This window comes from Bombus fervidus, chromosome 6, assembly GCF_041682495.2.
Source record: "Bombus fervidus isolate BK054 chromosome 6, iyBomFerv1, whole genome shotgun sequence".
Taxonomy (NCBI): domain Eukaryota; kingdom Metazoa; phylum Arthropoda; class Insecta; order Hymenoptera; family Apidae; genus Bombus; species Bombus fervidus.
In genome coordinates, this window is record NC_091522.1 from 18,732,434 (window position 1) to 18,758,082 (window position 25,649).

At 30.3% G+C, this 25,649-nt stretch overlaps 6 protein-coding genes and 1 long non-coding RNA gene across 10 annotated transcripts in view; 3 read left to right on the plus strand and 4 right to left on the minus strand.

Moving 5' to 3' along the window:
* Positions 1-655: 655 nt before the first annotated feature.
* On the plus strand, positions 656-4,382 carry LOC139988186 (methyltransferase-like 26). 3 transcript variants are annotated; one of them, XM_072005298.1, is made up of 3 exons: positions 656-744; positions 3,408-3,474; positions 3,702-4,382. In XM_072005298.1, exon 3 carries the CDS (start codon positions 3,712-3,714, stop codon positions 4,333-4,335), a length of 624 nt encoding a protein of 207 aa, XP_071861399.1. In that variant the 5' UTR covers positions 656-744; positions 3,408-3,474; positions 3,702-3,711; the 3' UTR covers positions 4,336-4,382. The 3 variants fall into 3 exon arrangements, with proteins under 3 accessions (XP_071861399.1, XP_071861398.1, XP_071861397.1); XM_072005297.1 differs by lacking the exon at positions 656-744 and adding an exon at positions 773-877; XM_072005296.1 differs by lacking the exons at positions 656-744; positions 3,408-3,474 and having other exon boundaries at positions 3,502-4,382.
* On the plus strand, positions 989-11,801 carry LOC139988632 (uncharacterized). The gene is made up of 12 exons (XM_072006281.1): positions 989-2,988; positions 4,726-4,816; positions 6,471-6,628; positions 6,716-6,812; positions 6,959-7,001; positions 8,062-8,193; positions 8,466-8,629; positions 8,921-9,222; positions 9,316-9,490; positions 9,568-10,654; positions 10,787-11,088; positions 11,473-11,801. The coding sequence occupies exons 1-12, from the start codon at positions 1,071-1,073 to the stop codon at positions 11,657-11,659; spliced, it is 4,656 nt and encodes a 1,551-aa protein (XP_071862382.1). The 5' UTR covers positions 989-1,070; the 3' UTR covers positions 11,660-11,801.
* Positions 5,281-8,045, minus strand: LOC139988184 (ATPase WRNIP1). Its single transcript, XM_072005293.1, has 6 exons — positions 7,834-8,045; positions 7,228-7,511; positions 6,964-7,152; positions 6,029-6,839; positions 5,720-5,941; positions 5,281-5,607 (listed from the first exon to the last, which is right to left on the minus strand). The coding sequence occupies exons 2-6, from the start codon at positions 7,501-7,503 to the stop codon at positions 5,495-5,497; spliced, it is 1,611 nt and encodes a 536-aa protein (XP_071861394.1). The 5' UTR covers positions 7,504-7,511; positions 7,834-8,045; the 3' UTR covers positions 5,281-5,494.
* Positions 11,802-12,402: 601 nt separating the features above from the next.
* LOC139988185 (BTB/POZ domain-containing protein 1) lies at positions 12,403-15,573 on the minus strand. The gene is made up of 5 exons (XM_072005294.1): positions 15,310-15,573; positions 14,241-15,193; positions 13,866-14,171; positions 13,617-13,790; positions 12,403-13,529 (listed from the first exon to the last, which is right to left on the minus strand). Exons 2-5 carry the CDS (start codon positions 15,132-15,134, stop codon positions 13,356-13,358), a joined length of 1,548 nt encoding a protein of 515 aa, XP_071861395.1. The 5' UTR covers positions 15,135-15,193; positions 15,310-15,573; the 3' UTR covers positions 12,403-13,355.
* Positions 15,574-15,642: 69 nt separating this feature from the next.
* Rock2 (Rho-associated, coiled-coil containing protein kinase 2) overlaps positions 15,643-25,649 on the plus strand; it is a 12,406-nt gene continuing 2,399 nt past the window's right edge. Inside the window, exons 1-12 of one of the 2 annotated variants that reach the window (XR_011800052.1) lie at positions 15,643-16,124; positions 17,066-17,390; positions 17,717-17,877; positions 17,950-18,288; positions 18,374-19,507; positions 19,625-19,925; positions 20,407-20,822; positions 20,911-21,552; positions 21,629-22,039; positions 22,117-22,333; positions 22,642-22,946; positions 24,561-25,649. The exon at positions 24,561-25,649 is cut by the window's right edge and continues 2,399 nt beyond it. Coding sequence is in view for 1 of the 2 variants with exons in the window: in XM_072005285.1 (XP_071861386.1) it covers positions 17,210-17,390; positions 17,717-17,877; positions 17,950-18,288; positions 18,374-19,507; positions 19,625-19,925; positions 20,407-20,822; positions 20,911-21,552; positions 21,629-22,039; positions 22,117-22,333; positions 22,642-22,864; positions 24,561-24,648 (4,113 nt within the window). In the remaining variant the exon portion in view is untranslated. The remainder of the gene's footprint in view (positions 16,125-17,065; positions 17,391-17,716; positions 17,878-17,949; positions 18,289-18,373; positions 19,508-19,624; positions 19,926-20,406; positions 20,823-20,910; positions 21,553-21,628; positions 22,040-22,116; positions 22,334-22,641; positions 22,947-24,560) is intronic. The other variant, XM_072005285.1, reaches the window with a different exon arrangement.
* LOC139988188 (uncharacterized) lies at positions 22,494-23,448 on the minus strand. Its single transcript, XR_011800053.1, has 2 exons — positions 23,339-23,448; positions 22,494-23,178 (listed from the first exon to the last, which is right to left on the minus strand). It is a non-coding gene; the product is annotated as an uncharacterized lncRNA (long non-coding RNA).
* The window catches only part of Schip1 (Schwannomin interacting protein 1), a 41,369-nt gene continuing 40,303 nt past the window's right edge, over positions 24,584-25,649 (minus strand). Inside the window, exon 13 of the mRNA XM_072005287.1 lies at positions 24,584-24,710. Within this exon, the coding sequence (XP_071861388.1) occupies positions 24,702-24,710 (9 nt within the window). The 3' untranslated portion in view covers positions 24,584-24,701. The remainder of the gene's footprint in view (positions 24,711-25,649) is intronic.

Sequence of the window (25,649 nt, forward strand, 5' to 3'; positions counted from 1 at the left end):
ACCCTTACTGTACTCTCACGACCGTGGCCATCTTGATGTTGGAAATAGTCAGACGAATAACGCATAGAATCAGCTGTTCCACGTCAAAAGATCCCTATCCCTAGTAAAATTCTTTCTAATTCAATATAAAGTGAAGCAACCAAGAGTTACAATATGTTCGATTATTTTTTGATATTTACATTACAGAGACAGAAAATTAAATTAAAAATTCATTTAATTTGTTAGATTAACATTATTGTTAATGGAACAAGCACGTGGATCACACATTAGTTTCAATGTAAAATTTCAGAGAAATTCATGAAAATATATATCAATCTCTAGATGAAATATATTCGTTAACAATATGATAACAAAAAAGATATATCATTACTTAAAAATAAAATCATATTGATATTTAATTGAATTCATATTACTTAAAAAATTTTCTTCTTATCCGATTATTTAAAGTTTACTATAATATAAATATTTTTTTTTTATTGATTAATTGGTAAATTTTTACAATTTGTCCAGAAGGACATTTGGTAAAATATTATAGCTTAGAGATTAAAAGAATAAAAAAAAATAAAAAATAAAAAAATAAATAAATAAAATATAGCATGTGGATGGTTACCCCTAGCGGGGTTCCATCGTACTATATAAATATACGTACTTATATATACCTGTGTAATTTAAAAATGTCGGTCAGTCTTGAGATAAACGTGACAAGTGTTTCGAAGTGAAGATAACCTCATATATACATATTTTGTACGTATGTAGAAATATATAATATTCTTGTAAAAAGAACTATCTAGTATCATTTTATGATTCTTAATAAATACGGACATTATTCAAGCATAAAGCAAAAATTCAAGCGTAAATAAGCATTAAGAAACATTCGGTAAGATATAATAGTATTTAGATCTATTGATATAAATACTTTTTACGTCGTATACGATATAAAATATAATAATAGAGACTATCAGTAAACGAATAGAAGTACACTTCCTCTTGTAGTGTATAATTCACATAATTTTATATTGCGAAATTACAATTTGTAATATTGAAGATAAGAAATATTAGTCATTGCTACAATGAAGTGTCACTATGAGATATTAGGGGTACCACAAAATGCTTCCAATGATGACTTAAAAAAGGCTTACAGAAAACTAGCTTTAAAGTGGCATCCAGACAAAAATTTAAATAATCCAGAAGAAGCAAAGGAACAGTTTCAGCTTGTTCAACAAGCTTGGGAAATATTAAGTGATCCTCATGAACGTACCTGGTATGATAACCATCGTGAAGCTATTTTAAAAGGTGGTATTGATGGAGATTATAAGGATGACTCTATTGATCTCTTTCAATATTTCTCAACTACTTGTTTCAAGGGTTATGGAGACGATGAAAAAGGATTTTATACTATTTATCGTAATGTATTTGAAAAATTAGCAGTTGAGGACATAGAATTTGCAAAAGAAAGTGATTTAGATGAAGAAATTCCAGGATTTGGAGATTCACAAAGTTCATATAAAGAAATTGTTCATAAATTTTATGCTTATTGGCAAAGTTATAACACAAAAAGATCATTTGCATGGTTAGATCCTTATGATATTAGAGATGCTCCTAATAGAAGAGTCGCACGTCTTATTGAAAAAGAAAATAAGAAAGTTCGAGACAAAGCTAAGAAAGAAAGAAACGAACAAGTAAGAAATTTAGTTGCATTTATACGTAAACGTGATAAACGAGTACAGGCTCATATAGTTAAGCTTAGTGAACATGCAAAAGAAAATTTGAAAAAGGTAGAGGAACGAAGAAGACAGCAATTATTAGAAAGACAAAAACAATTAAAAGAACATAAAGTATCAGAGTGGTCAACATCTTCAAACATAGAGGCCGAGCTGAAAAATATTGAAGCTAATCTTGATCAAGAATTTGGAGAAGATTTATCTTCTGAAGGAGACATGGATGATGAAAATGCGATAGGTGATAATTCTCTATATTGTGTAGCTTGCAATAAAATATTTAAAACACATAAAGCATTTGAAAATCATGAAAACTCTAAAAGACATAAAGATAATATTGCAATGATAAAACTATCTATGATTAAAGAAGGTAACAAATTTGGAAATGTTCAAGAAAATGATGTTAATTCTGAATCAATCTCACAATGTGAGAAAAAACTAGCAACAGATTCACAAATTCCTGATTTTTTATTAAATCCTGTTCAAAACAATATGGAGAATAAAAGTAGTGCTGAAAAAGAAACTTCAGAGGCAGAATTAATATCAGATGATGAAGAATTTAAGGATTTTGCAAAACGAGAAGGAACAATGTGCTATCCAGAAGAATCTAAATCTCAGATGGACGATTTCCTTCGCGTGTCACCTAAAGTACTGAAATCTAATAATGAATATACAACTTCTGAAGATGAGCTTATTTCCGACCAAGAAAATAAAGAAATTGTGCGATCTAAGAAACAAAAAAAGAAAAAACAGAAAAAGAATGTTCAGAATCCAGTAGTAGAACAAATTAGTGACGAAGATCTAAATATCAATGAAGATATTTTGTTATCAAAAAAACAACGCAAAAAACAGCGACACAAGCAAACAATATTAAATAAAGTTGTTGAGAATAATCAAAAATTGTCCAACGATGAAATAAGGAAATGTGAGGAAGAAATAATCAAAGAAATAGATGAAAGAGAATTATTACCTAATAATTTAGAAACAAACACTGCAACTAATGAGAAATCTAAAAGTAAGAAGGTTAAAGGTGCAAAAAGAAAATCTTTAGAAAAAGAAAGTGGAGGTAAAAATAGGAATGGATCACAAAGCATTGAAATGCCAGATTTAGCAAATTGTTGTGCTATGTGTAAACTTGAATTTCCTAGTAAAAATAAATTATTTGAACATTTGAAAAAGACAGGACATTCTGTATATATACCAAGTTCAATGAAGAATAAAGGAAATCAAGAAAAATTGAGTAAAGCCAAGGGGAACAATGATAAAAGGAGTCATTAATGCTCTGTCAATTAAACAAGTTATATGTTACTTGATTCAATTTAGCGTAAATAGTTCAAGAAATGTGAAAAATACTCAATTAATAAAACATATAAATGATCATGTATTATTGTACTTTTGATATACATTCTAGACATTGTTACTAAATAAACATAATAGAAATATATATTTGCATAAATTAGTTTTTACTTCATTACGAATGCTTGTTTCATTGTATTATATTAAGCATAATATAATATAAAGATCAATACAATTATAACACACCAAAATATAATAAATGTAAATTAATTTATATGAAGCTTAAATTTAATAGACATTGCTGATATGTATTATATTTTACACCATAATTTTAAATAGTATATATCATTTTTGTGGCAAAAAAATCGTAAGATTTACACTTAAATTTTTCAGGTAAAATATTAATATGAGTGCAGTAACTAGATACGAATGCAATTATTCATTGTGCTGTTAATCACAGGTAAGATTTATATTCGCTTCTTTTTCTTTTTTTTAAAGTAACTTTTAAACAATTAGTTATGAAAATGATATTAAAAGATAGTGTACAAAAGAACAGACCATATTTAATATTTAAATACTAATAAAGAAAATAAGGAAATAATTGTTAAATTCAATAAAATAAATAAATAAGATAATAAGAATTAAATAAATTTAGGTGGCAAATAATATGTTAGATTCTAATTTAAGGTCCAGAATAATGGCTGCCAAAATGCTAATTTATCCTGCAGCTGAACGTAACAAAAATCCAATTTTGTCAGTTCTTCAAAAATATATTCAGCATAGTCCAGATAAAACTTTTTTGGAAATTGCATCTGGTTCTGGACAACATATAGCCCATTTTGCTACTCGTTTTCCTCAAATTTCATTTTACCCTTCAGAATATGAATCAAGGCTATTCGAAAGTATTGCAGCTCATACAAATGGACTTATAAACGTGAAAGACCCTTTAAAGATAGATATCACAACAGATTTTCATACTTGGGGTAATAATATCTTTAAAGAAGCCAATATTGATTATATATATAATGCAAATATGATACACATTTCACCTTATCAGTGTTGTGTTGGCTTATTTAATAATGCGGGTAAATTGTTAAAGGATGATGGTATTTTATTTACATATGGACCTTATGCTATAGACGGAAAAATAACGCCAGAAAGTAACGTTAATTTCAATAAATCGTTGAAGCTTCAAGATTCAAACTGGGGCCTGAGAGATATTAATGATCTGAAGGCATTAGCAGAAAAGAATGGTATTAAGTTAATAAATGTTATTGACATGCCTGCTAACAATAAAACTATTATATGGAAAAAATGTTAAGTACATAGTAACAGTGAAGTAATTGAGTCAGTAAGATGAAAAATAGTGCCAGTCCAAAAACCGTATTTTCAGGTATTTTATAAAATAGCTTCAGTTTCGACATCGATTCGACATCGTCATTAATTTTATAGCGTTGGTCCGATTTAAACAAATGAATGTTCATATATGTTTAACAGTTAAAATCTATCATAAATCTTAAATAAATGAAATGAAATCAAATTAAGCTTATTGTTAGTCAGTACCTGCGACGTCCCTTATGGTCAGGCCTCCGAGGCCCGCACATCGTCACACTGACCTGCAATAAACCCAAGGAACCACCATAGCCCACATCTGTTAGCAATAAAATTGTATTCTTTATACATATTTGGTCTATGAGTGGTCCCAAAAAAGGATTAGGTTTATTGCATGCTCACACTCATTACGGAGAAAGCGGAGGTTTGCCCAGCGAGATAACGGGTTTTTCCCAAAGACATAAACACCCGTGAGTCATATTTGCCGAGGACTGTTCCCTCGTATTTGATTTATTAACATTGGTAATATCCAATGGGCATCGCGGATCGTTACCCTCACTTTTCTACCGAAAAGCGTAAATAACGAATCCGCGTTCCTAGTTCAGAAGGGCACACCCCTCACCGAGCTTTCCTCCATAAGTGATATGCGACATAAGTCAGTCAAGTTCTTGCCTCTCTAACAACCACGCCTAGCAACCTTCGGGTTCATCAACACGCTTTCCAAACACGGTCTGTAATCCAGTATAAATAAATACATATATAATATAACTGTGAAGTCCAGTTATATTCCAACCCAATCATCCTTTATTCTCCCACAAGAAATAAGGGGATCGTCCAATTCGTGGTGTCGATTCGTGCAATCGTAGCGGGAATTTACGACTCCCGTTGACGCGCTATAACGCGACTGTCTCCCCGCGACTGGACGAAAATACACTTGTATTGTCTTCCTGTTTTTATTGAAATAATTTTGCTTCGACTACAAAATGTATATTAAAACTATTAGATTTGCATTTTGATAACTAGTATAGTCTTCTTACTTAAATCTGTATCTGGATAATTAATATGTATGCAATATTATTATTCTGTACTCTTCAATATTATAAATATATTGTAACCAATCTTTCATTCAATTTTATTCAAGTTTATATTTATGTCATATAATTCTTATGGTAATCAAAAAAGTTTACATTTTCTAGTCCTTCTGGTAAATAATTCATTCCTGATTCATCTTTATGTTTCATATTGTAACCTTTGCTATATCCTAAAATAAAATTTATATAATATATTATATATTATTAAGAAAATGCTTTTTAATGGTCTTAAATTTCATTACACACGATTCTTAATGATGATAAGCAATATGTAATGATTACCTAGATTCTTCATAAGCTTTGTTGGAGCATTTCTTAAATATAAAGGTACTCCAGGCTGAGGTCCTTTATGTTCAGCTATTACTCTTTGAGCAGCTCTGAGTGCATCTTCCATTAATCTAGACTTTGGTGCTCTTGCTAAATATGTTGTACACTGTGCTAAAAGGACATCACATTCAGGCATTCCTATCATCTTGCAACTATGCATTGTATGTACAGCAATTCCTGGAAATTATTTCCCAAATAATCATATAATATAGCATAAGACTCCAGATAATATAGATAATTAGTCTTATGAATGATTAATGTTACCAAGTGCTTTTGGATCTTCTAAACCAATATCTTCACATGCCATTCTAACTAATCTTCGTGCAATGTAAACTGGATCTTCACCACCTAATATCATTCTTGTTAACCAATAAAGAGAAGCATTTTCATCACTTGCTCTAACAGATTTATGTAGAGCTGAAATCATATCATAATGTTGGTCACCTCTCTTGTCATATAACATATGAGTTTTCTTAAGGCCTTCTTTAATATTATCTAATGTTATGGTAACAGGACCATTTTGTAAAAATTCTTCATTGCTCTGTATTTTATATTGAACTGCTAATTCTAGTCCACTTAATGCTATACGCGCGTCACCATCACAAGTTTCTGCTAGCCATTCTATGGTCGGTTCATCTATAATAAATTTTGGTATTTGATTTGCACTTTCCAATTTCTTATTTGAGCTATATACTGTTCCCTCTAGTGAAGACACTGCTCGATTTAATATAGACATTAAATTAGATATGTTCAATTTCTCCAAAACAATGACTCTACAACGACTCAAAAGTGCCGAATTTAAGCTGAAAGAAGGATTTTCTGTTGTTGCACCAATTAGCGTAATGATACCAGATTCAACATGTGGTAAAAATACATCTTGCTGAATTTTATTAAAACGATGTATTTCATCCATGAAAACCACTGTACGTCTGTTAAATTTTAACTCATTAGAAGCTATAGTGATTACTTCTTTTACTTCATTTACACCAGCCATTGCAGCAGATAACTTAACATATCTCATTTTACCATTTGACTTATTCTTACATATGTAAGCTATAACATTTGCCAAAGACGTCTGTAATTAAATAAACCTATATATATATATATATATACATTTATATAAATAAAATTTTGTTACATCAATTTTATTAAAATATAAAAATTAGTAGATTATGTATAATAAAATTATTTCAGTATACCTTTCCACAACCAGGTGGACCCCATAAAATTATATTTGGTATTTCAGACTTATTTAACAATTGATATAAAACAGTAGATGGTCCAAGAACATGCAATTGACCAACATACCCTGAAAGTGTTATAGGTCTCATACGTTCGGCAAGAGGTATATGATCATTCCCAAATAACTTTGTAATTTCTTTATCTGTCTGGAAATTATTATTATTAACAACTTTCTATTTTAATATTCTTCTCTTTTTTATAAAAGGAAAAAAGATAAGTACATTATTATTAATTGATGTCTTTGGACTTTGAGAATCTATATTTATTACTGATGATACCGTTTTAGTTGTATTATTTACTAATCCTACATCGTTCTTTTTAACTTTGGTATTACTTAATTTCATATACTTCCTTGCAGGACTTCCATCTTTAAAGGATGATGAAGATTCTTTGCTTGCTGATTCATTTAGGAATAAACATTTACTGACATGATTCTCTATTATTACAGAAGAAAATTCTTTAGAACAGATGGGACAACAAATTTTATCATTGTCCATGTCTCAATCTACAATACGAATATATAAATATAAACACACTATATCTAATAATTATAAAAACAATGCAATATATTTCGGAAATGATGGAAAATTAGTATTATAATTTGTTAAATACCAGATGATATAAAATATTGAATATCGTATATTAAACAGTTTTGAAATCACACAAAATATTTTTAAATTTTTTAAAGAAACTTTCGTACCTTATAAATAAAATGACGTATATGTATATACTGTACAAAACTACCATGCGATACGGAGAAAGGATTTTCAAAGGGATTGTCGGAGGTAGATAGTACCGTTATCTTACATGTATATTATATCGTATACCTTAAGCCTGATGGTCACTTATATTAATTCTGTTTTTAATATTTTATCGTAATGTTTAACACTTCCTCTACTTAATAATAAAGAAATTGGGATATCACTTTTCCGGAGATTGAAATTTTTATAAGCAGAAATTTATGTGTGCAATCTATTTCTCCATTGATGACGTGGGTCGACATTAGACATCAAGTAGTGGCCCAGTAACGACTCTTGATTTTTTCGAAACAGTAGCAAATTTGTGCAATGATAGTTCGTCGAAGGCGAAGGACATTAGATAACAAGCAATCGCAGGTGCAAAGCGCCAAGTTTGATTATGAATATATTTCTACCAATTGTGTCGAAAATGTTGTCGAACAAGAGGAGGTAGGTAAATAATTAAATAATTAAATAATTAAAAGATAACTTCTAATTTTCCTTGAAATCTTTTTTATATCTTTAGCTCGTTAGTTTTTTACTTGATATTTTTAACTACCAATTCAAACTTATTCTTTATCATTGAATATTTATATATATTTATCTTCTTTCCAAATTTTAGTGAATTTAAATGCATATATTTACACATTTTGTATATTTAAGCTAACATAGCCTGTATACACATACCCACATACAGCACAATTAGTTTTCTTTTTTAATAGAAAGACGAAGAAATTGTTTCAAATGTAATTGAAAAGTTTAAGACACTGGAAACGCTAAAAACTCGAATTAAAATCAGTCTCGAAGTTGATTTAATTTCAGTTATTTTATTAGTAAGTGGAATTGTTACTCGATTTTATCGTTTAGAAGAACCACGGAGTATAGTGTAAGTTATTTTTTATATTAATGAAAGTATAAAATAAAGTTATTTTCTAACCGTTAATATATATATATATATATATATATATATTATACATAGAATACACGTAATAATACATCATGATATATACGTTTTATATATAATATAAATTAGAGATGTATTTATAAATATAACAAATTTCAATTTTCTTAAATTAAAAGTTTGTATATAAACTATGGAATTTTGTGCAGAAATTTAAGTATTTGCCCATATTTTTCAATTAAAATATCATAATAATTATTGATGTATTTAAAACAGGTTTGATGAATTGCATTATGGAAAATATATAGGACTTTACATGAAAAGAACATTTTTTTTTGACTCACATCCTCCTTTGGGAAAACAACTTATTTCTGCAGTAGCGTATTTAGCTGATTTCGATGGTCAATTTAAATTTGACAGGATAGGAAGCCCTTACGCAGATATTGTCCCTTTGTTCGCATTACGATTAGTACCGGCATTATGCGGCAGTCTATTAATTCCGACAGCCTATCATCTGATTTTAGAATTAGGTTTAAAACAATGGACTGCTGTTTTGGCGGGAATTTTGTTATTATTCGGTAATTTATCATATTATATTTTTATTACAGAATATATAATACATATACATATTTATATTGTGTTAGTTATATATTTTTGTATTATTGTTTCAGACAATGCTTTGTTAACACAATCTAGATTTATTTTAATGGAAAGCATTCTAATGCAGTTTTCATTATTTGGACTGATATGTATTATCAAATTCAGAAAAGTAATGGATCGACTAACATGTTTATCTTGGTGGATATGGTTAATTCTGGGCATTACTAATTTAACATGTGCATTATGGTAAAGCTTTAAAAATATTATGTAAATATTTCTATAACCAAGGTTATTAACATAAATTTAATATAAATTTTTTTCAGTGTAAAATATGTTGGATTATATTCATTGATCCTTGCATTATTTTTAATTGCTTATGATTATTGGAATCTAATACCAAGAAAAACTTTATCTAACACAATATTATGCATTCACCTTATGATAAGAATATTGATAATATTAAGTGTTATTTGTACTGTTTACTTGACTGTATTTTATATACATTTAACAATACTCTCTAAAGCTGGACCACACGATTCAGTAATGACAAGTGCTTTTCAAGCAAGTCTAGATGGTGGTCTTGCTAGCATTACAAAAGGCCAACCTTTAGAAGTTACGCATGGATCACAGATTACCTTGAGACATACATATGGAAGAGCTTGTTGGCTTCATAGTCATAGTCATATGTATCCATTAAGATATCCAGATGGAAGAGGCAGTTCTCACCAACAACAAGTTACATGTTACTCATTTAAAGATGTCAACAATTGGTGGATTGTGAAAAAACCAGAGCGAAATGATTTGGTTGTTACAAAACCTAGTGAACCAATAAAACACGGAGATATAATACAATTAGTGCATGGAATTACAAGTCGAGCTTTAAATTCACATGATGTTGCTGCCCCAATGACACCTCAGAGTCAAGAAGTGTCTTGTTATATTGATTACAATGTATCTATGCCTGCTCAAAATTTTTGGAAAGTCGAGGTTACTAACAAAGATAATACTGGTGATGTTTGGCATGCGATTCAAAGTCAGATTCGATTAATACATGTAAATACAGATTATGCACTAAAATTTAGTGGAAGGCAATTGCCTGACTGGGGTTTCAACCAGCATGAAGTAGTGGCAGATAGATTAGTAGACCAAACAGACTCCATATGGAATGTTGAAGAGCATAGATATACTAAAAGTGAAGATCAGAAGCAAAGAGAAAGAGAATTAATTAATGCTGAAATGATTCCATTACAAGCTACTACTTTGAGCTTTTGGGAGAAATTTGTAGAATTGCAGATAAAAATGCTTTTCAGCGGTCAAGAAGGACAAAACAGTCATATGTATTCTAGTGATCCTTTAGATTGGCCATTAATGTCTAGAGGAATTGCATATTGGGTTTCTAATGACAGTAATGTAAATATGTATTGAAATATGTTTTTCTAAACAAATTATCTGATTTTATTACAATTCAATAATATTCATTATTACTTATTAATATTAATGTAGTTAAATATATATACACATATATGTATACTTTTATGACAGGCTCAAGTGCATTTATTAGGGAATATAGCAATTTGGTATTCTGGAACAGCATGTGTAATTGTCTATTCATCTCTTTTAATATTTTATATATTAAGACGGAAACGAATGTGTTTTGATATTGCATATGAAGAGTGGAAGAAATTTGTTAATGTTGGAAGCATGTTGTTAGCTGGATATTTATTACATTTTTTGCCTTTTATATTTGTTGAAAGAACTCTATTTCTTCATCATTATTTACCAGCATTTATTTTTAAACTACTGCTTACAGCAGCAACAATAGAACATTTATATTACATAATTAGGTATGTTAGAAGATTATATACAAAAAGGATCTTATGTAACTGGAAACTTTTTCAATAATAATTAGTAAAAAGATCGTCGTAACAATAATAATTGTCGATACAATGGTGCATCTGTAATTGTATATAGTGATTTTTTAGTGGGAGCATAAGTTGATGTTTCTTAACGTTCAAGATACTAGGATTAGGAGATCGAAAAATTACATTATATTATACATATATGTATAATATGTCGTAAAATATTTTGAAATTAATATTTTATTAGAAAAAGAAAGTGTTTCTTTCAAGAAAAGGACCACCTGTTCCAGTTGCATGATTTATCACTTATAATTTATTCATTTTTTGAAACACGCTTATAAAATTTAACTCAGTTTTTTTAATTTCCAGAGTTCGATATCAGCACAATTTTTTGATATATACATTAAAGTTCTGTACTATCGTATGGATGACCTTTATTATTTATGTATTTAAAAAATTTATTATACTTAGTTATGGCACAACTCATTTAAGTGCCAAGGAAGTTTTAAAGTTCAGATGGAAAGACACATGGGATTTTATTATACATAAAACATAATAGACAATCAAAGATGTAAAGTTTTTTTTAAGTATACATTTATAAAATTGTTATCTGCTTGTATCAAAAGTTATTTAATGTATCACTTATATATACATTGTATGTTGATATTATAAAGAACAAATTTTAATAATTGTAAGAACATTGTTCAAATGTTCAAGGTACAAGTTTAATTCACATATCTAGATGTATTATTCTCCTTACTTTTTTACATAACGAAAAGTATATGATAAACTATATAGACTGATTACATTTTATAAAATTCCCTCTTATTATATGTATATAATAAGTAAATATAAATATAAACAAATAAATATAATGATATAAACTTTAATACTTATAATTATCATATAATTGTGTTATGAAAACTATATAGAAAAATAAACAGTTATATATTTAAGATAAATTATATTTACATTATATACAATGTGTCCGTTTTATCTGAAAATACATTTCCTTAAATTTTCAATTTCCTTATTTCGAATATTTTGAAAACTATGGATGTCGAAACATACTTGAAACAAATATTGTACGTTGTTCGATTTTGAGGGGGGCGTATCATACTGATATTCATTCCATCTTGCAATGTCCTTGAAATTATATTTTTAAATGGGAACCATATCTTTCTGTTTCATATCTTTGTAACCGACATCCAAACCTTTTCAAAAGACCATTGCTTGTACTTTTTGCATGAATCACTATTCAAATGTTAGATCTCAAACTTGATATGCCGGCTACATTGGCGTTATCCATTGTATACCATGGGGAGATTGCTAAAATTATATACAAAATAATAATTAACTAAAAAGAGCCGATTGTATGTGTGTACTAAATACTATTACTAGAATGAAAAATACTATTACTAGTCGCTTGTCCTTTTATGTGGATATCTTTGAAAAGAATACAACTCTCCATCCTCCTTAAGAATTAATATCTCGATAGTGCAAAAAATACAAGTAGTAGAAAATGTTTTGCTGTCGGCTATAAGAATATGGAATAAAAAAATATAGTTCCTACTTAGGAATACAACCATTACCTTCACAAGGCTTTCCAAAATCATTGTAAGGTAAATTTTTTGTATCATCCATTGTTTACAAGATATTTATGGACACGCTGTGTATTATATAAATCAATAATACTCTAGAATATTAAAAGAAAGTTAAACAATTCAGATAAAAGGAATATAATCAGTTCTGCTATGTATACATATAAAATTAAATCAAACATAATACAAAAGAAACATGTTTTATATATTATTAGCATAATCATGTTTTTATATTCAAATTTTTTATAACATTCTTTTGTACAGTAACAATTCCTTAAAAGTTATAATTTAATACAATAATACTAATGTTAGAATAATAAACAAAAACATACATATATTGTATTAATGTGTAGTCCACTGATTTAAAATTTAAATTGTAAAATTCAGACTTTTCTGTTTATAGAATAAACATTAATATTTCTATATATACAAATTAAAAGAATAGTTTTATACAAATTTGACTTTCATTATAACTAGAACCAATGTATGTGAATATATCTTTGTACAATTTTTAATAATAGCACCGACATAATTTGAGAGACACAATAATACATCAATAGTATAAAACAGAATAAAACATACTGTTTTGTTATTAAAATTTAATATACGTATTTAAATTAATTTTTACGCCAGCCAATTTTATTATTCTTATTACATGTTATCATTGTATGTAAAAACTATAGACCGAATGAGACCATCTCGCACATTATCCGCACTATTACCGACACCGAATGAGAAGGATACAGAATCACAGGTCATATCTTGGGTACAAAGTCCAATTGGATACCACCCAAGTGTATTAAAAACTACCCCAACTCGATAAACCTATAGTTGAAAAAAGTAAAAATGATTTTCACAAGTACTTACAGATTTTCATTCTAGTATGCTTAAAATTATTATTTGAATATATACCTTATTCTTTTGAATATAAACAGGTCGATTAAACGTAATTTCCACAAGGGTATTAATTTTTACTTTTGTCGTAAAGTGCGTGTAAGTTAATCGTGTATTATCGGAATCGAGAAGATGAGCATACAAAATTTCGGTATATGAAGTACTACTAAGAGGATAATTCAAGTCATTCGTCTGTAATAAAAATAGTATATAGCTGTTAATGTAAAGTCCGAACATTGTGTTTGTCTCCGATATTATTTAACTTACTACTTCAGTCATCTGTGTAGGTACTTGTACACCTAATACATAAATATTTTTGTCTACACTAAAGGTCATGGAACAGTCCAACACATTTGCATTAAGACATTCTGTTAATCGAATAACAGATCTTAGACAATAATATTTTAATCCCTCTTGTATACCACCTTCAATTACAGATAAATTTTCAGCATTCTTTCTTACTCCACTATCAATTACTGTTGGTGGTGTATTTCGTAATGTACTGCTAGATGTTGGTAAAGACCAGCAATGTGACATAAATGAGTTATAACATGGATTAACTGGCTTAAACCTCTACAAAATGAAATCTCATGAAGAATAGTTAAAATCTAAAAGCTATCATGCAATATCTATCCAACTTACAAGGGAACAATTTGTACGTGTAATTGGAGGTTTATATATGTTAACTCTACTGTGTGAATTAGTTGAAAATCCTTCAGGCATAGGTGCTTTATTTCCAGTGCATAGTGTGTTCATGAGTATTGCAAAAGTTTCATCTTGAGTAAGTAACGGTGACATTCCTGGCCCTTCTGCAAATTCCTGAGCACTTAAACTTAAAAATCTAATTTTTGATAATGCATTACCAATTACTGACTTTAAAGACTTTCCATCATTAGGATCAAGAGATTTTCTTGTGCATTCAGCTTTTGCCCAACGTTCCACTGCATTAAATAATTCCACTTCAGAGTTTATTTGTAAATCTTCTTGTTCTAGCACTGTCAACAGTGTTTCTAATTCAACTTCTTCCCAATTAGGTTCTTTTAAAATTTCATTTGTCTTTGTGCAAATGATTTGAAGACACTTTTCCATCAGTACATGCTCATCAAATAATCTAGCAAATTCATATGCTCTGCAAGCTGTTTTTGGAGACAGGTCAAAACATAGATACTTTGTACATTCTTTTACCAAAGGAGGAAGCATATATTTTTTGGCACAATAATATAATTCACAGGCTAGTTCAAAAGAACTTAAATCAACTCGATCTGTATATATGTATTCTAAAAGAGCTTTAAAAGCTTCTGGTTGAACATCTCGAATAGGTATCAGGTCATTTTTTTCTGCCATACCCCCAAAAAACATAGCTTCAAAGACAGGGCTAGACATAGCTAAAAATAATTTATGTCCCTTTAATGTTTGTTGATGGGGTTCTTGCCCAACTACAAATTTGCAGTCAGACCATTGTCCTGTCTCTAATAAATATTGACTGCGTTCTGAAAGTTTTTGTTTGTTGGTCTGCCAATCACAAGGCAGATCCATTTCTACAGAATTCAGAATATGAGATTAAATACGACCACGTAATTATACGTTGACTAAAACTGCAATAATAAAGGTAAGAATAAAAAAAGGATAAAAGAAGAATCAATTACAAAAAAAGGATCTAAATATTGCAAGAGCAATACTTTGACGTATTAGGTTTGATGACCATACGTACCTATCTATTTGTGATATGTATTATCGCTATAAATACAAAATATGATATAAATGGTGCTAAAAAAAATCCGTTAAAGTGTTCAATGAGCATCAAAATACGCGCGGGAAAACTAAGAATTTTTCCATATTATAGAACTGCGTGATGCGTATCATACAGATTTAGATCACGCAATTTGTTCAGAACTACAATCCTGAAAACAATATTCAGGTTAACTAAAGAAATTCTAAATTATAAGCAGACAGTACAAGTGCAAAAACCTGTATCTCAGTTAGTGCGTCGAATACTACGCCATCTTGGTTATGCCTGCAATTTATTATATCGTTTTTCCGAAGTCGTTGATGTTCTGTCTCAACGACTTTTGACGTAGTTTTCATTAATTCGTGAAACTTTCGAAGTTTTATTTGATTCAAATAAATATATATGTATGAAGAAAGGGTGACTTTTATGTTGCCAATTTTGAAACAACGAAATTGTTTAAACGGTGTCAAGTAGAGTGAAAATAACCAAAAATCTCATTGAAAATACTGTTATATTTTCAAATTGAATAATGTGAGATTTCACATCTGAAGTAGGTGACAGAGTTCTCGAATAAAATTGGAAAATTCCCCTCGATCATTGTACATGAATTGAGAAGCGAATTACTCTACGTTTTCCCCGAGCTTTCATTGGCTTTGATGACCGTTGTGAATTTTCTCAATGGCGCATACACGGCTCAGCTGTGTGCAATCGCAACCAATTTACGTAGAAAAATAATGTATTTTATAGTATTTTTATTCAGTTAGACGAAGTACTGGATACGGTATTCGTGATATTAGGTACGTTATAGTGAATTTTCTTCTGACATTAATTAATCGATAATGAAAAATACGGAATATTTAGAAAATCCTTCATGACGGATTCAGAAGTACCTGCACGGGATCCACCTTATTTCTGCAAGCTTCCTAACAGACTTCTTTGATTTGTTATTTTTTGAATTTTTTAATTTTCATTGAAATATTGAAATGCAAATATTAAATTCGCATTTGTTTAACGATTTCTACAATTTGCATTTTTATTTTATAAAAGTTTCTTTGTGAAAATGACAAGATGAACTGGTAAAATTTTGTTTGCAAGTTAATGATGAATTTCAGTGCAAAATATTTAAATAAACGTTAGTCTGAGATACCCTATTTTTCTAAATAATTAAATATATGTTTTGTTTTCATACTGTTCAGTAATCACTGTTTCTTAATGTTCTTGACACATAAATCATGTTGAGTCATCATATATTATATTCTGTTGTATCTATTCTCTCACAAATTTGTATACCTTTTAAATTGTGTTATTTAATTAACTTGTCCTTCTAGTAAAAGGTACACATGGAATTAATAATTTTATTAATCTTTCGCTGTATATTACTTTAATTCTAAATCCATTTATTTGATTTTATAATATTGTAATTTTTATCTTGTTACATGGGTGCACACGACTAGTATTATAAATACAATGCACAAATTAAAATATTTTAAACTTATCGATAATCATATCTTTATATTATTTAAAGCTATATTTATATATGGTATTATTTAAATATAGATTTGGTTATTTCATTTGTGGAGTGAAAAAAGTTATCTATATTTTATGTAAATCTTTTTTCAATAATATGACAATAATGATTATATATTAACATTTATATACATTTATATATAAACATAAATATATATATATATTTATTTATTTATATACATTTATATGTATATATATAATTTTGTTTCAGGAAACATGGACTGCCCATCCAGTATTGCAACAGTGCATAAATTGTGCTTATACTATATGTAGCCTTTTGCTTTGTATTGTCTTTGATGCATCAAAAAAATATTACATTTTTGAAGGAAATTATTCCTAGATTTTAATAGGAGAGATGGATGTAGTACGAGATGAAGACAGGCGCAGGCGCCTGAGGGTGCTGGAGGAACGTGTAAAGGATCCAAGAAGTATCACAAACATTGATTGCTTGTTGGATACAGTTCAGGCCCTGGTGGCAGATTGTGATCATCCCAGCGTAAAACGTATGAAAAACATAGAAGCATATATGAATAGATGTAAGTACTTAACCTTTCTATCGTTATGGAAAATATTCTTATTAAATAGTGCAGTTACTAAAATACAGAGTAACAGATACTTCATTAATTTAGTATAAAGTGTATATTTCAGAAAAGTTGGGCATTTTATTATCAATAAGCAAATCGCTATGTGTTAGAATAATATGTTAATGTAATAATACGACAATTCATCTTATGTAATAGATACAGAGGAGTAAATAAATCAGATATAACTAAATGAAACATGTTAATATATTTATTGATGTTGTGATGCTAATATTAATTTTTCAAGGAAAAGATGTAATAAAAGTTATTTATACTTTCAGATGACTCAGTAGCTCAAGATATTTGTAAAATGCGAATGCGTACAGATGACTTTACCCTAATAAAAGTGATAGGTCGTGGTTCATTTGGTGAAGTACAATTAGTAAGACATAAATCTACACAGAAAGTATATGCTATGAAATTACTCAGTAAATTTGAAATGGTAAGACATGTATAAATCGCAAATGGATAATTTATGTGTATACTGCACAGTTTATTTTTGTGTATTCTACAGATCAAACGATCAGATTCAGCCTTTTTTTGGGAAGAACGTGATATAATGGCACATGCCAATTCTCAGTGGATAGTTCAACTTCATTTTGCATTTCAAGATCAAAAATATCTTTACATGGTGATGGATTACATGCCAGGTGGTGATTTAGTGAATTTAATGTCAAATTATGACGTGCCAGAAAAATGGGCAAAATTTTATTGTGCAGAAGTGGTGCTTGCATTAGATGCAATACATCTTATGGGATTTGTTCATAGAGATGTAAAGCCAGATAATATGTTACTTGATAAGTATGGTCATTTAAAACTTGCAGATTTTGGCACTTGTATGAGAATGGATGCCGTATGTATATTTTTTGTAGCATTTTCTATCAAATTTCTAACAATGTAACATTATATAAAAATATCTTATCTTATATGTCTCTTAGGATGGTCTTGTTCGATCTGATACTGCAGTAGGTACACCTGATTATATATCACCTGAGGTGCTTCAGTCTCAAGGTGGTGAAGGTGTATATGGAAGAGAATGTGATTGGTGGTCAGTTGGTGTATTTTTATATGAAATGCTTGTTGGTGATACTCCGTTTTATGCAGATTCATTAGTTGGAACATATTCAAAAATTATGGATCATAGAAATTCACTACATTTTCCACAAGAAGTTGATATTTCTCATTCTGCCAAGAATTTGATATGTGGTTTTCTTACGGATAGAACTAAACGTTTGGGTAGAAATGGCGTGGAAGAAATAAAAAATCATCCTTTCTTTAAAAACGATCAGTGGACATTTGAAAATTTACGAGAATGTGTGCCTCCTGTCGTGCCAGAACTTTCCGGCGATGATGATACTAGCAATTTTGAGGATGTCGATAAAGAAGATGGACCAGAGGAAAGTTTTCCAATACCAAAAGCATTTTCTGGAAACCATTTACCTTTTATTGGTTTTACATATTCAGAAGATTATCAATTAATGGCTTCTAACGGCAAGGAGTCGGTAGATGGATTAGAAAATCATATCAATAATGGTACAAGCGATGATATTAAAATTTCTCAATTAGAAAACTTATTGGATAAAGAAAAGAGACAGGTAGAATCTTTAGAATCAAGGCAGAAAGCTTTAACAACACGGTTAGAAGCTATGACACGCCGGGAAACCGAATTGCGTGAAGAAATAGGTAGAGCGGACAAAGAATTGACTTTGTTGAGGCATAATTATAAAGAAGCACAACGTAGGGTGGAGCATGAAACTGAGTCGCGTAGAAAAGCGGAGTCATTAATTGTGGAGTTGAAAAAGAAGTATGATGAAGAGCAGACGAAACGAGCACGTGATGCAAGTAATTCACAACAAACTTCTGAACGTGTAACAAGTTTAGAAAAACAAATTAAAGAAATGCAATCGAAATTGGAAAGAGAAACAGAAATGGTAACGAGGTTACGGAAACAAGCTACTGAGATTACTGTTGCTCGTCAAGCTGCAGAACAAATGGCAAATGAACTACAAGTGGAAAGAGCGAAATTACAAGTGCAACGAGATAATTTACAGCAAGAAGTGGCTACATTACAAGTAAGTGTTTATGTTAGGGGGAAAAAAAAAGAAAAAAAAAAGAAAAAAAAAAAAAGGAATTGATTAGAAATACTCATTTTCAAACATAAACTTATATTTTTATACATAATTTCGCAGGGACAATTGTCGAAAGAGCGTAGTTCTCGATCACAAGCCTCATCGTTAACTGCTGAATTAGAAAGCCGACTCTCTGCTCTTCATGTCGAACTCGAACACAGTCGAGAAAAAGAGGAGAAAGTAATCATGGATAACAGACAACTAACTGAAAAAATCTCAGCATTGGAAAAAGAAGCAGCAAGTTTAACTCTTGAATTAAAAGCTGCGCAAGCTAGGTATAATCAGGAAGTGGTAGCCCATCAAGAAACGGAACGTTCACGGATACTATCCAAAGAGGAAGCTAACTTAGAAGTAGTTAAAGGTAATTTTATTTACATTTGTACTTAATAATTATAATATTAAGGTATTTAAAAGTCTATATTTTTATACCGATGTAGCATGTCAGGGTGAGAAAAAATCATCATACTTATACTCATTTACATACATCATAATCATACTCATTTTAGGCTAATATAAATATTTTTTCGTATTTATGTTAAATGTAATAAATTGTAGAATACGTATATCATAATATATTTTAAACATCATGCATGTTCTAAAAATTTTGATTTTTTAAAAATTGCATTTCATTCATACACCTATTTATCCTATAACTGCATCTCCATATATAATTATTTTGTTTTATCCTTAACCCACTTTATCACTAATTGCAATTTTTCAAATTTCGGAATGCTCGCGCTCGATGGTATTTCTATTTACAGTATGTACGCTACTCCTTTATACTTAAATTTGTCAATTTATTGTGAGTTATCCTTATACATGTATTAATGTAACATTAACAGCATTACAAGCAAAATTAAATGAAGAAAAAAGTGGGAGGCAACGTGCTGAATTACTTGCACAAGAAAAGGAAAGGCAAACCTCTATGCTCTCTGTGGATTATCGACAGATTCAACAGCGATTACAGAAACTGGAAGGAGAACACAGGCAAGAAGTTGAAAAGGTAAAAGTGCTACAAGGTCAGGTCGAACAAGAACAGCAGAAAAGAAACATTCTGCAGACTGACTTAGCACAGCAGTCGTCCGAAGCAGGACGATTACGTGCCAGGGAACAACAATTAGCTGGCGAAGTTGCTCAGCTAAGAGAAGCAAAACGTCAAATAGAGGATGAATTACATCACTTGAAAACTCAAAGAAATGTGGATCAACTACAAACTAAGGAATTACAAGAACAATTAGAAGCAGAAGCTTATTTTTCGGTAAATTAACATCTCAACAAACTATCAGCGGAAAAGCTATTATTTTCTTTTGATATATTTATTATAAATTTTAATGTATTATTTCCAGACACTTTATAAAACACAGACGCAAGAACTTCGGGAAGAACTTGATGAAAAAATACGTTTACAACAAGAATTAGAAGAAGAACGTAGCTCTTTAGTGCATCAGTTGCAATTATCTCTAGCGAGAGGTGATAGTGAAGCTTTGGCAAGATCAATAGCTGAAGAAACTGTCGCAGACCTCGAAAAGGAACGAACAATGAAGGAATTAGAATATAAAGATGGAGTAGCCAAACATCACCAAGAATTGAATGCAAAAGAACAAATTATAAATCGGCTTAAGGATAGTGAAGGTGAACTTAAGAAAAATGTTGATCAGTATGTTAAAGAAAAGGAAGATTTAAATAAACGGTTTAAAGAATTGCAAGATCAACTTTCTAAAGCACAGTCTAATGGTGAAGAAATAGAAAAATTGAGCAGTAAATTGAAAACTGAGCAATTATTGAAACAACAAGCAGTTAATAAGTTAGCAGAGATTATGAACAGGAAAGATTTGTCTTCAAGTGGTAAATCCAAGAATAAAGCTTCTGCAGCAGATTTAAGAAAGAAGGAAAAAGATTGCAGGCGTTTACAACAAGAGCTTACTCAAGAGAGAGAAAAATACGGACAGTTAACAGCTAAATGGCAAAAAGATTTGCAAGATTTACAAGTAAGTAAAATACTAAACGTCATTTTATTTTTACAAATATTTATATATTATCTCTAGCATCATTATATTTCTATAGGCACAATTAGTGGAAGAAAATCAAGCGAAATTGAGGTTACAAATGGAACTCGATTCGAAAGATTCCGAAATAGAAACTTTACAAATGAAAATTGCTTCGCTCAACTCAGAAACCGCTAGCGTTTCGTCCGTTGAAAACGACGGAGAAGATTCTGTTTTATCGGAACATGGAACCATGCGATTGGAAGGTTGGTTAAATGTGCCAAATAAACAGAACATCAAAAGGCATGGATGGAAAAAACAATACGTTGTTGTCTCTTCGAAGAAAATAATATTTTATAATAGTGAAAATGATAAATTAAATGCCGATCCAGTCTTGATATTGGACCTAAATAAAGTCTTCCACGTTAGATCTGTTACTCAGGGTGATGTCATCCGAGCTGATGCCAAAGATATTCCGAGAATTTTTCAGGTAAATAATATGTTGAATAATTGGTTCCCTACTTATCGAATGATATACTTAATTACATTTTTTCTTTTCTTGTTTAGTTATTATATGCTGGTGAAGGCGAAGCAAGACGTCCTGGTGATGAAGGAAACACATTGCCTGGAGTGGAACTGCCGCAACTTACGGACAAACCAGGCACGCAATCGTTAAAAGGTCACGAATTTGTGTCAATATCGTATCATATGCCGACTACTTGCGAGGTATGCTCAAAACAATTGTGGCATATGTTTCGACCGCCACCAGCTCTCGAGTGCCGAAGTAAGTACGAAACAATGTTTCGTTCAACGAATTTTTATGTTTTTATAATTACTTCCTTGCTTTAAACATATCATTTTCAAATCTTTGCTCATTCGTGAGGTGATGTGTTATTGCTCGCGACTCGTTGTTTCTAATTATATTTTGAAGAGATTTACAAAACTATCTTTTGCAATAAATTTTATTAAATTCATAACGATGTGACATGATCCGTTTTCTTTGGTCAACAAGCAAAATAAAAAATCTGCTCCATAAAATAAAAAATTACTTATAACAAAATATGTAATGAAATTGTTATTGCGCGTGTACAGGGTGTCGTATAAAAGTTCATAAGGAGCATTTGGACAAAAAGGAAGATGCCATAGCACCCTGCAAATTACACTATGATCCAAACAGTGCTCGTGAATTATTAATATTGGCTGGTAGTCCTGACGAACAGAAATATTGGGTCGCAAGACTGTCTAGACGTGTACAAAAATGTGGCTACAAAGCAAACTCGCACGTCGATGGCACGGGGCAACGTGTCTCGCCAAGGTAGCGTAGCGGTGCGACTCAACGTAACCGGAGACTAAGTAGCTCTCTTGTATTGTGGCATCGCATGATTGGGTGTAGCGAGGTTAGAGTCGTTTGATTTTTCTTGCACTCCCATATCTATATACAGAATCGCATTTTCAACGAACATGAAAATACAAAAAAGACATCGTTGGCAGCGTTTCGTAAGTGCAGTGCGCTTAGAAGATATCATTGTTCTAGAAACAAGAAATTATATAATGGAATGCCATTATTGATTATGTTTCAGATTGCTTTAATCTATCTATCTATCTATCTATCTATCTATCTATTTATTTCTATGTACACACACACACACACACACACACACACACACACACACACACACACACACACACACACACACACACACACACACACACACACACACACACACACACACACACACACACACACACACACACACACACACATGCACACGCACACACACACACACACACACACACACAGATATAAATATAGATATATAGATACTGATATAAAGCAGTTTTGAAATTTGAAAATGTGTTATGAAGACTTTAGGTAATCTTATTAAGCGTGTTTTGTAATCATTCCAACTTTTGAAAAATTTAAAAACCGACATAATTGCTTTGTTCAAAATCGAAATTATATATACATATTGTTCGATAGATCGAAGCAATATAAGCTTTATTTGTTCCGATTATTATTATTGCGGTTATTGATATGTTGGTTTCTGTTTGAGTTTGTTTAAAACTAGAATAGGATATTGTTAGTTGATTCGATTCAATTGTCATTTGCATGCGCTTAAACATTAGCACATTTTTTCGCCGAGAATGATTGTTCATTTTATTTCTATTGATCTCGCTGCTAGTTTCAATATATACATACCCTTCAATAAGTAAATATATGATGATTATGCATTGTTTTAACTTTGTTTAGTATTAGCAGAAGTTATAAATTGATAAGATTCATAATGCATGAAAATTATTTTGAGAATATTATAAATTAAGATGCAAATATATTTTTTATGTACATATATACTCATTATAATATCTTGTTTATATTTTCTTTTTAATGGAACTTCACGATACTTTAACAAGTAGAAAATCATAACCTATAATCGAGCAGCAGCTTAAGATTTTCAGTTGCGAAATTATTTTTATGTTGTAATGAGAGAATTCGTATAACCGTATAGCTTTTTTCTTCTCCAAAGATTGCATGATAATAATTACGAAATACGATATGCAGAATGACAAAATACATTTGACATTATGCACGGCAAAACTGTTAGATAGTAATGAAAATTGACACGTTCAGAGTTTACTTTTAATAGCAAATTGTTTAATGTGATTATTGATAAAACGTTTGTCATTTAAAGAGTACAGAAGAAAACATTATTATAAATTGATCCTAAATAGAAAGTCTAAAAATTTTAAAAGTAAACTTTGTAATTCTAAAAAAACGGATCAACAAAATCACCATGAATTTCAATGCTTTTTTTTTTTTATTGAAATGGGGCTTTAACATTTACAACTACTAGCTCTTATAGATAAAAACTGTTATTTTGCTTCTGAAGCTTATTTCTTTTTTTTTTTTTTTTCTTTTTATATTAGTCTATACTCGTGATATTTCTTGGTAAATGCGATAGTCACGATCTTCCACAAGTCGAATTTCATCGATAACGATTTACATATTTCAGAGAGTCTACGAGATCCACCTTGAAGCCATATTTATCGGTGCAACAACGATCCGCGACTCTGCCAGCAAATGCCAGCATGGGCAAGTGACCTTAGCTAGTATCGATAATACTCGATTGGAATTCGTTGCTTCGACGTCCTTCTCAATCGATCTATTTAAAACATATAAATTCAATCAGTTGGTCAGACAAATGATTTGCAATGAGATTCAGATATGCGAAAATAATTTTCGACATTCTATGTTATCTGGGAAAATATCTTGAGACATCTGGAGTTCATGTATCTTAAAAACATCCGCCGATCTGAATGCACAGAGAAACATGTCATTATCAACTTTTTGACGAATGCGAGGATTCTCCACAAAATCGTTCGTTGACATTTTTACTTGTATTGATCGTTATTTGTAGGTACATGTTTGTTAAACGAATCAAACGTGCCTTTAATATATATTGACGATGATGGAACTCGAATGATCTAAAGGAAATTGAAGAAACAAGACGCTCATCGGGAAATGTTATAAGATGAAAGTTTTCAGGAGGGGGAAACGAGGCGAGTAATAAGTGGGAGTATGCAGCTGTTATTAACAAGACAAAGTAATGATAATAGTGTTTATATAAATGAATATAGTGATCGTAACGAATTTGAGTATGTGGGCCGCGTTTCTCGGATTTATCAAACACAGTGTTATGTTCGATATCGTATTCGACGAGCAAGTTTGTCAATGATTTGCATAGTATCTCCAAGAGACCATCATCGCGCATTGTTTTATGAATATTTTTCATACGTGCGAATGGATTTTTATGTTGATTTATTTTTTCCACGAATGCATAAATTCAAAGATGATTTCCCTGTACATAAATTACGGCCGTAAGAACTGCTTCTCAGTTGTTTAAGCAGCTCGTTCATTGACTTTTGCAACGATATTGTGAAATGGGTGGACATTACAATGCTTTCGCGAAAAAAAGAAGAAAAAAAAAAAATTGTTGTTTGTGCGATATATATAATATTCTCCGATCATTAGCGATTATTTAAAGGTGAGAACATCGAGAACTCGATAATATTGTGTATTTACTACGCCGGATTGATAGTAT

Coding starts and splice junctions, on each gene's coding strand:
- LOC139988632 (XM_072006281.1), top strand. CDS start 1,071: ATGAAGTGTCACTATGAGATATTAGGGGTACCACAAAATGCTTCCAAT. Junction 6,813..6,958: donor TTTGACTTATTCTTACATAT/GTAAGCTATAAC, acceptor AAATTATTTCAG/TATACCTTTCCACAACCAGG. Junction 11,089..11,472: donor CATTTATATTACATAATTAG/GTATGTTAGAAG, acceptor TTTAATTTCCAG/AGTTCGATATCAGCACAATT.
- LOC139988186 (XM_072005296.1), top strand. CDS start 3,682: ATGTTAGATTCTAATTTAAGGTCCAGAATAATGGCTGCCAAAATGCTA.
- LOC139988184 (XM_072005293.1), bottom strand. CDS start 7,503: ATGGACAATGATAAAATTTGTTGTCCCATCTGTTCTAAAGAATTTTCT. Junction 5,942..6,028: donor AGAAGATCCAAAAGCACTTG/GTAACATTAATC, acceptor AATAATTTCCAG/GAATTGCTGTACATACAATG. Junction 5,608..5,719: donor AAAGCTTATGAAGAATCTAG/GTAATCATTACA, acceptor ATTTTATTTTAG/GATATAGCAAAGGTTACAAT.
- LOC139988185 (XM_072005294.1), bottom strand. CDS start 15,134: ATGGATCTGCCTTGTGATTGGCAGACCAACAAACAAAAACTTTCAGAA. Junction 13,791..13,865: donor CTACACAGATGACTGAAGTA/GTAAGTTAAATA, acceptor TTTTTATTACAG/ACGAATGACTTGAATTATCC. Junction 13,530..13,616: donor TTTATATTCAAAAGAATAAG/GTATATATTCAA, acceptor TTTCAACTATAG/GTTTATCGAGTTGGGGTAGT.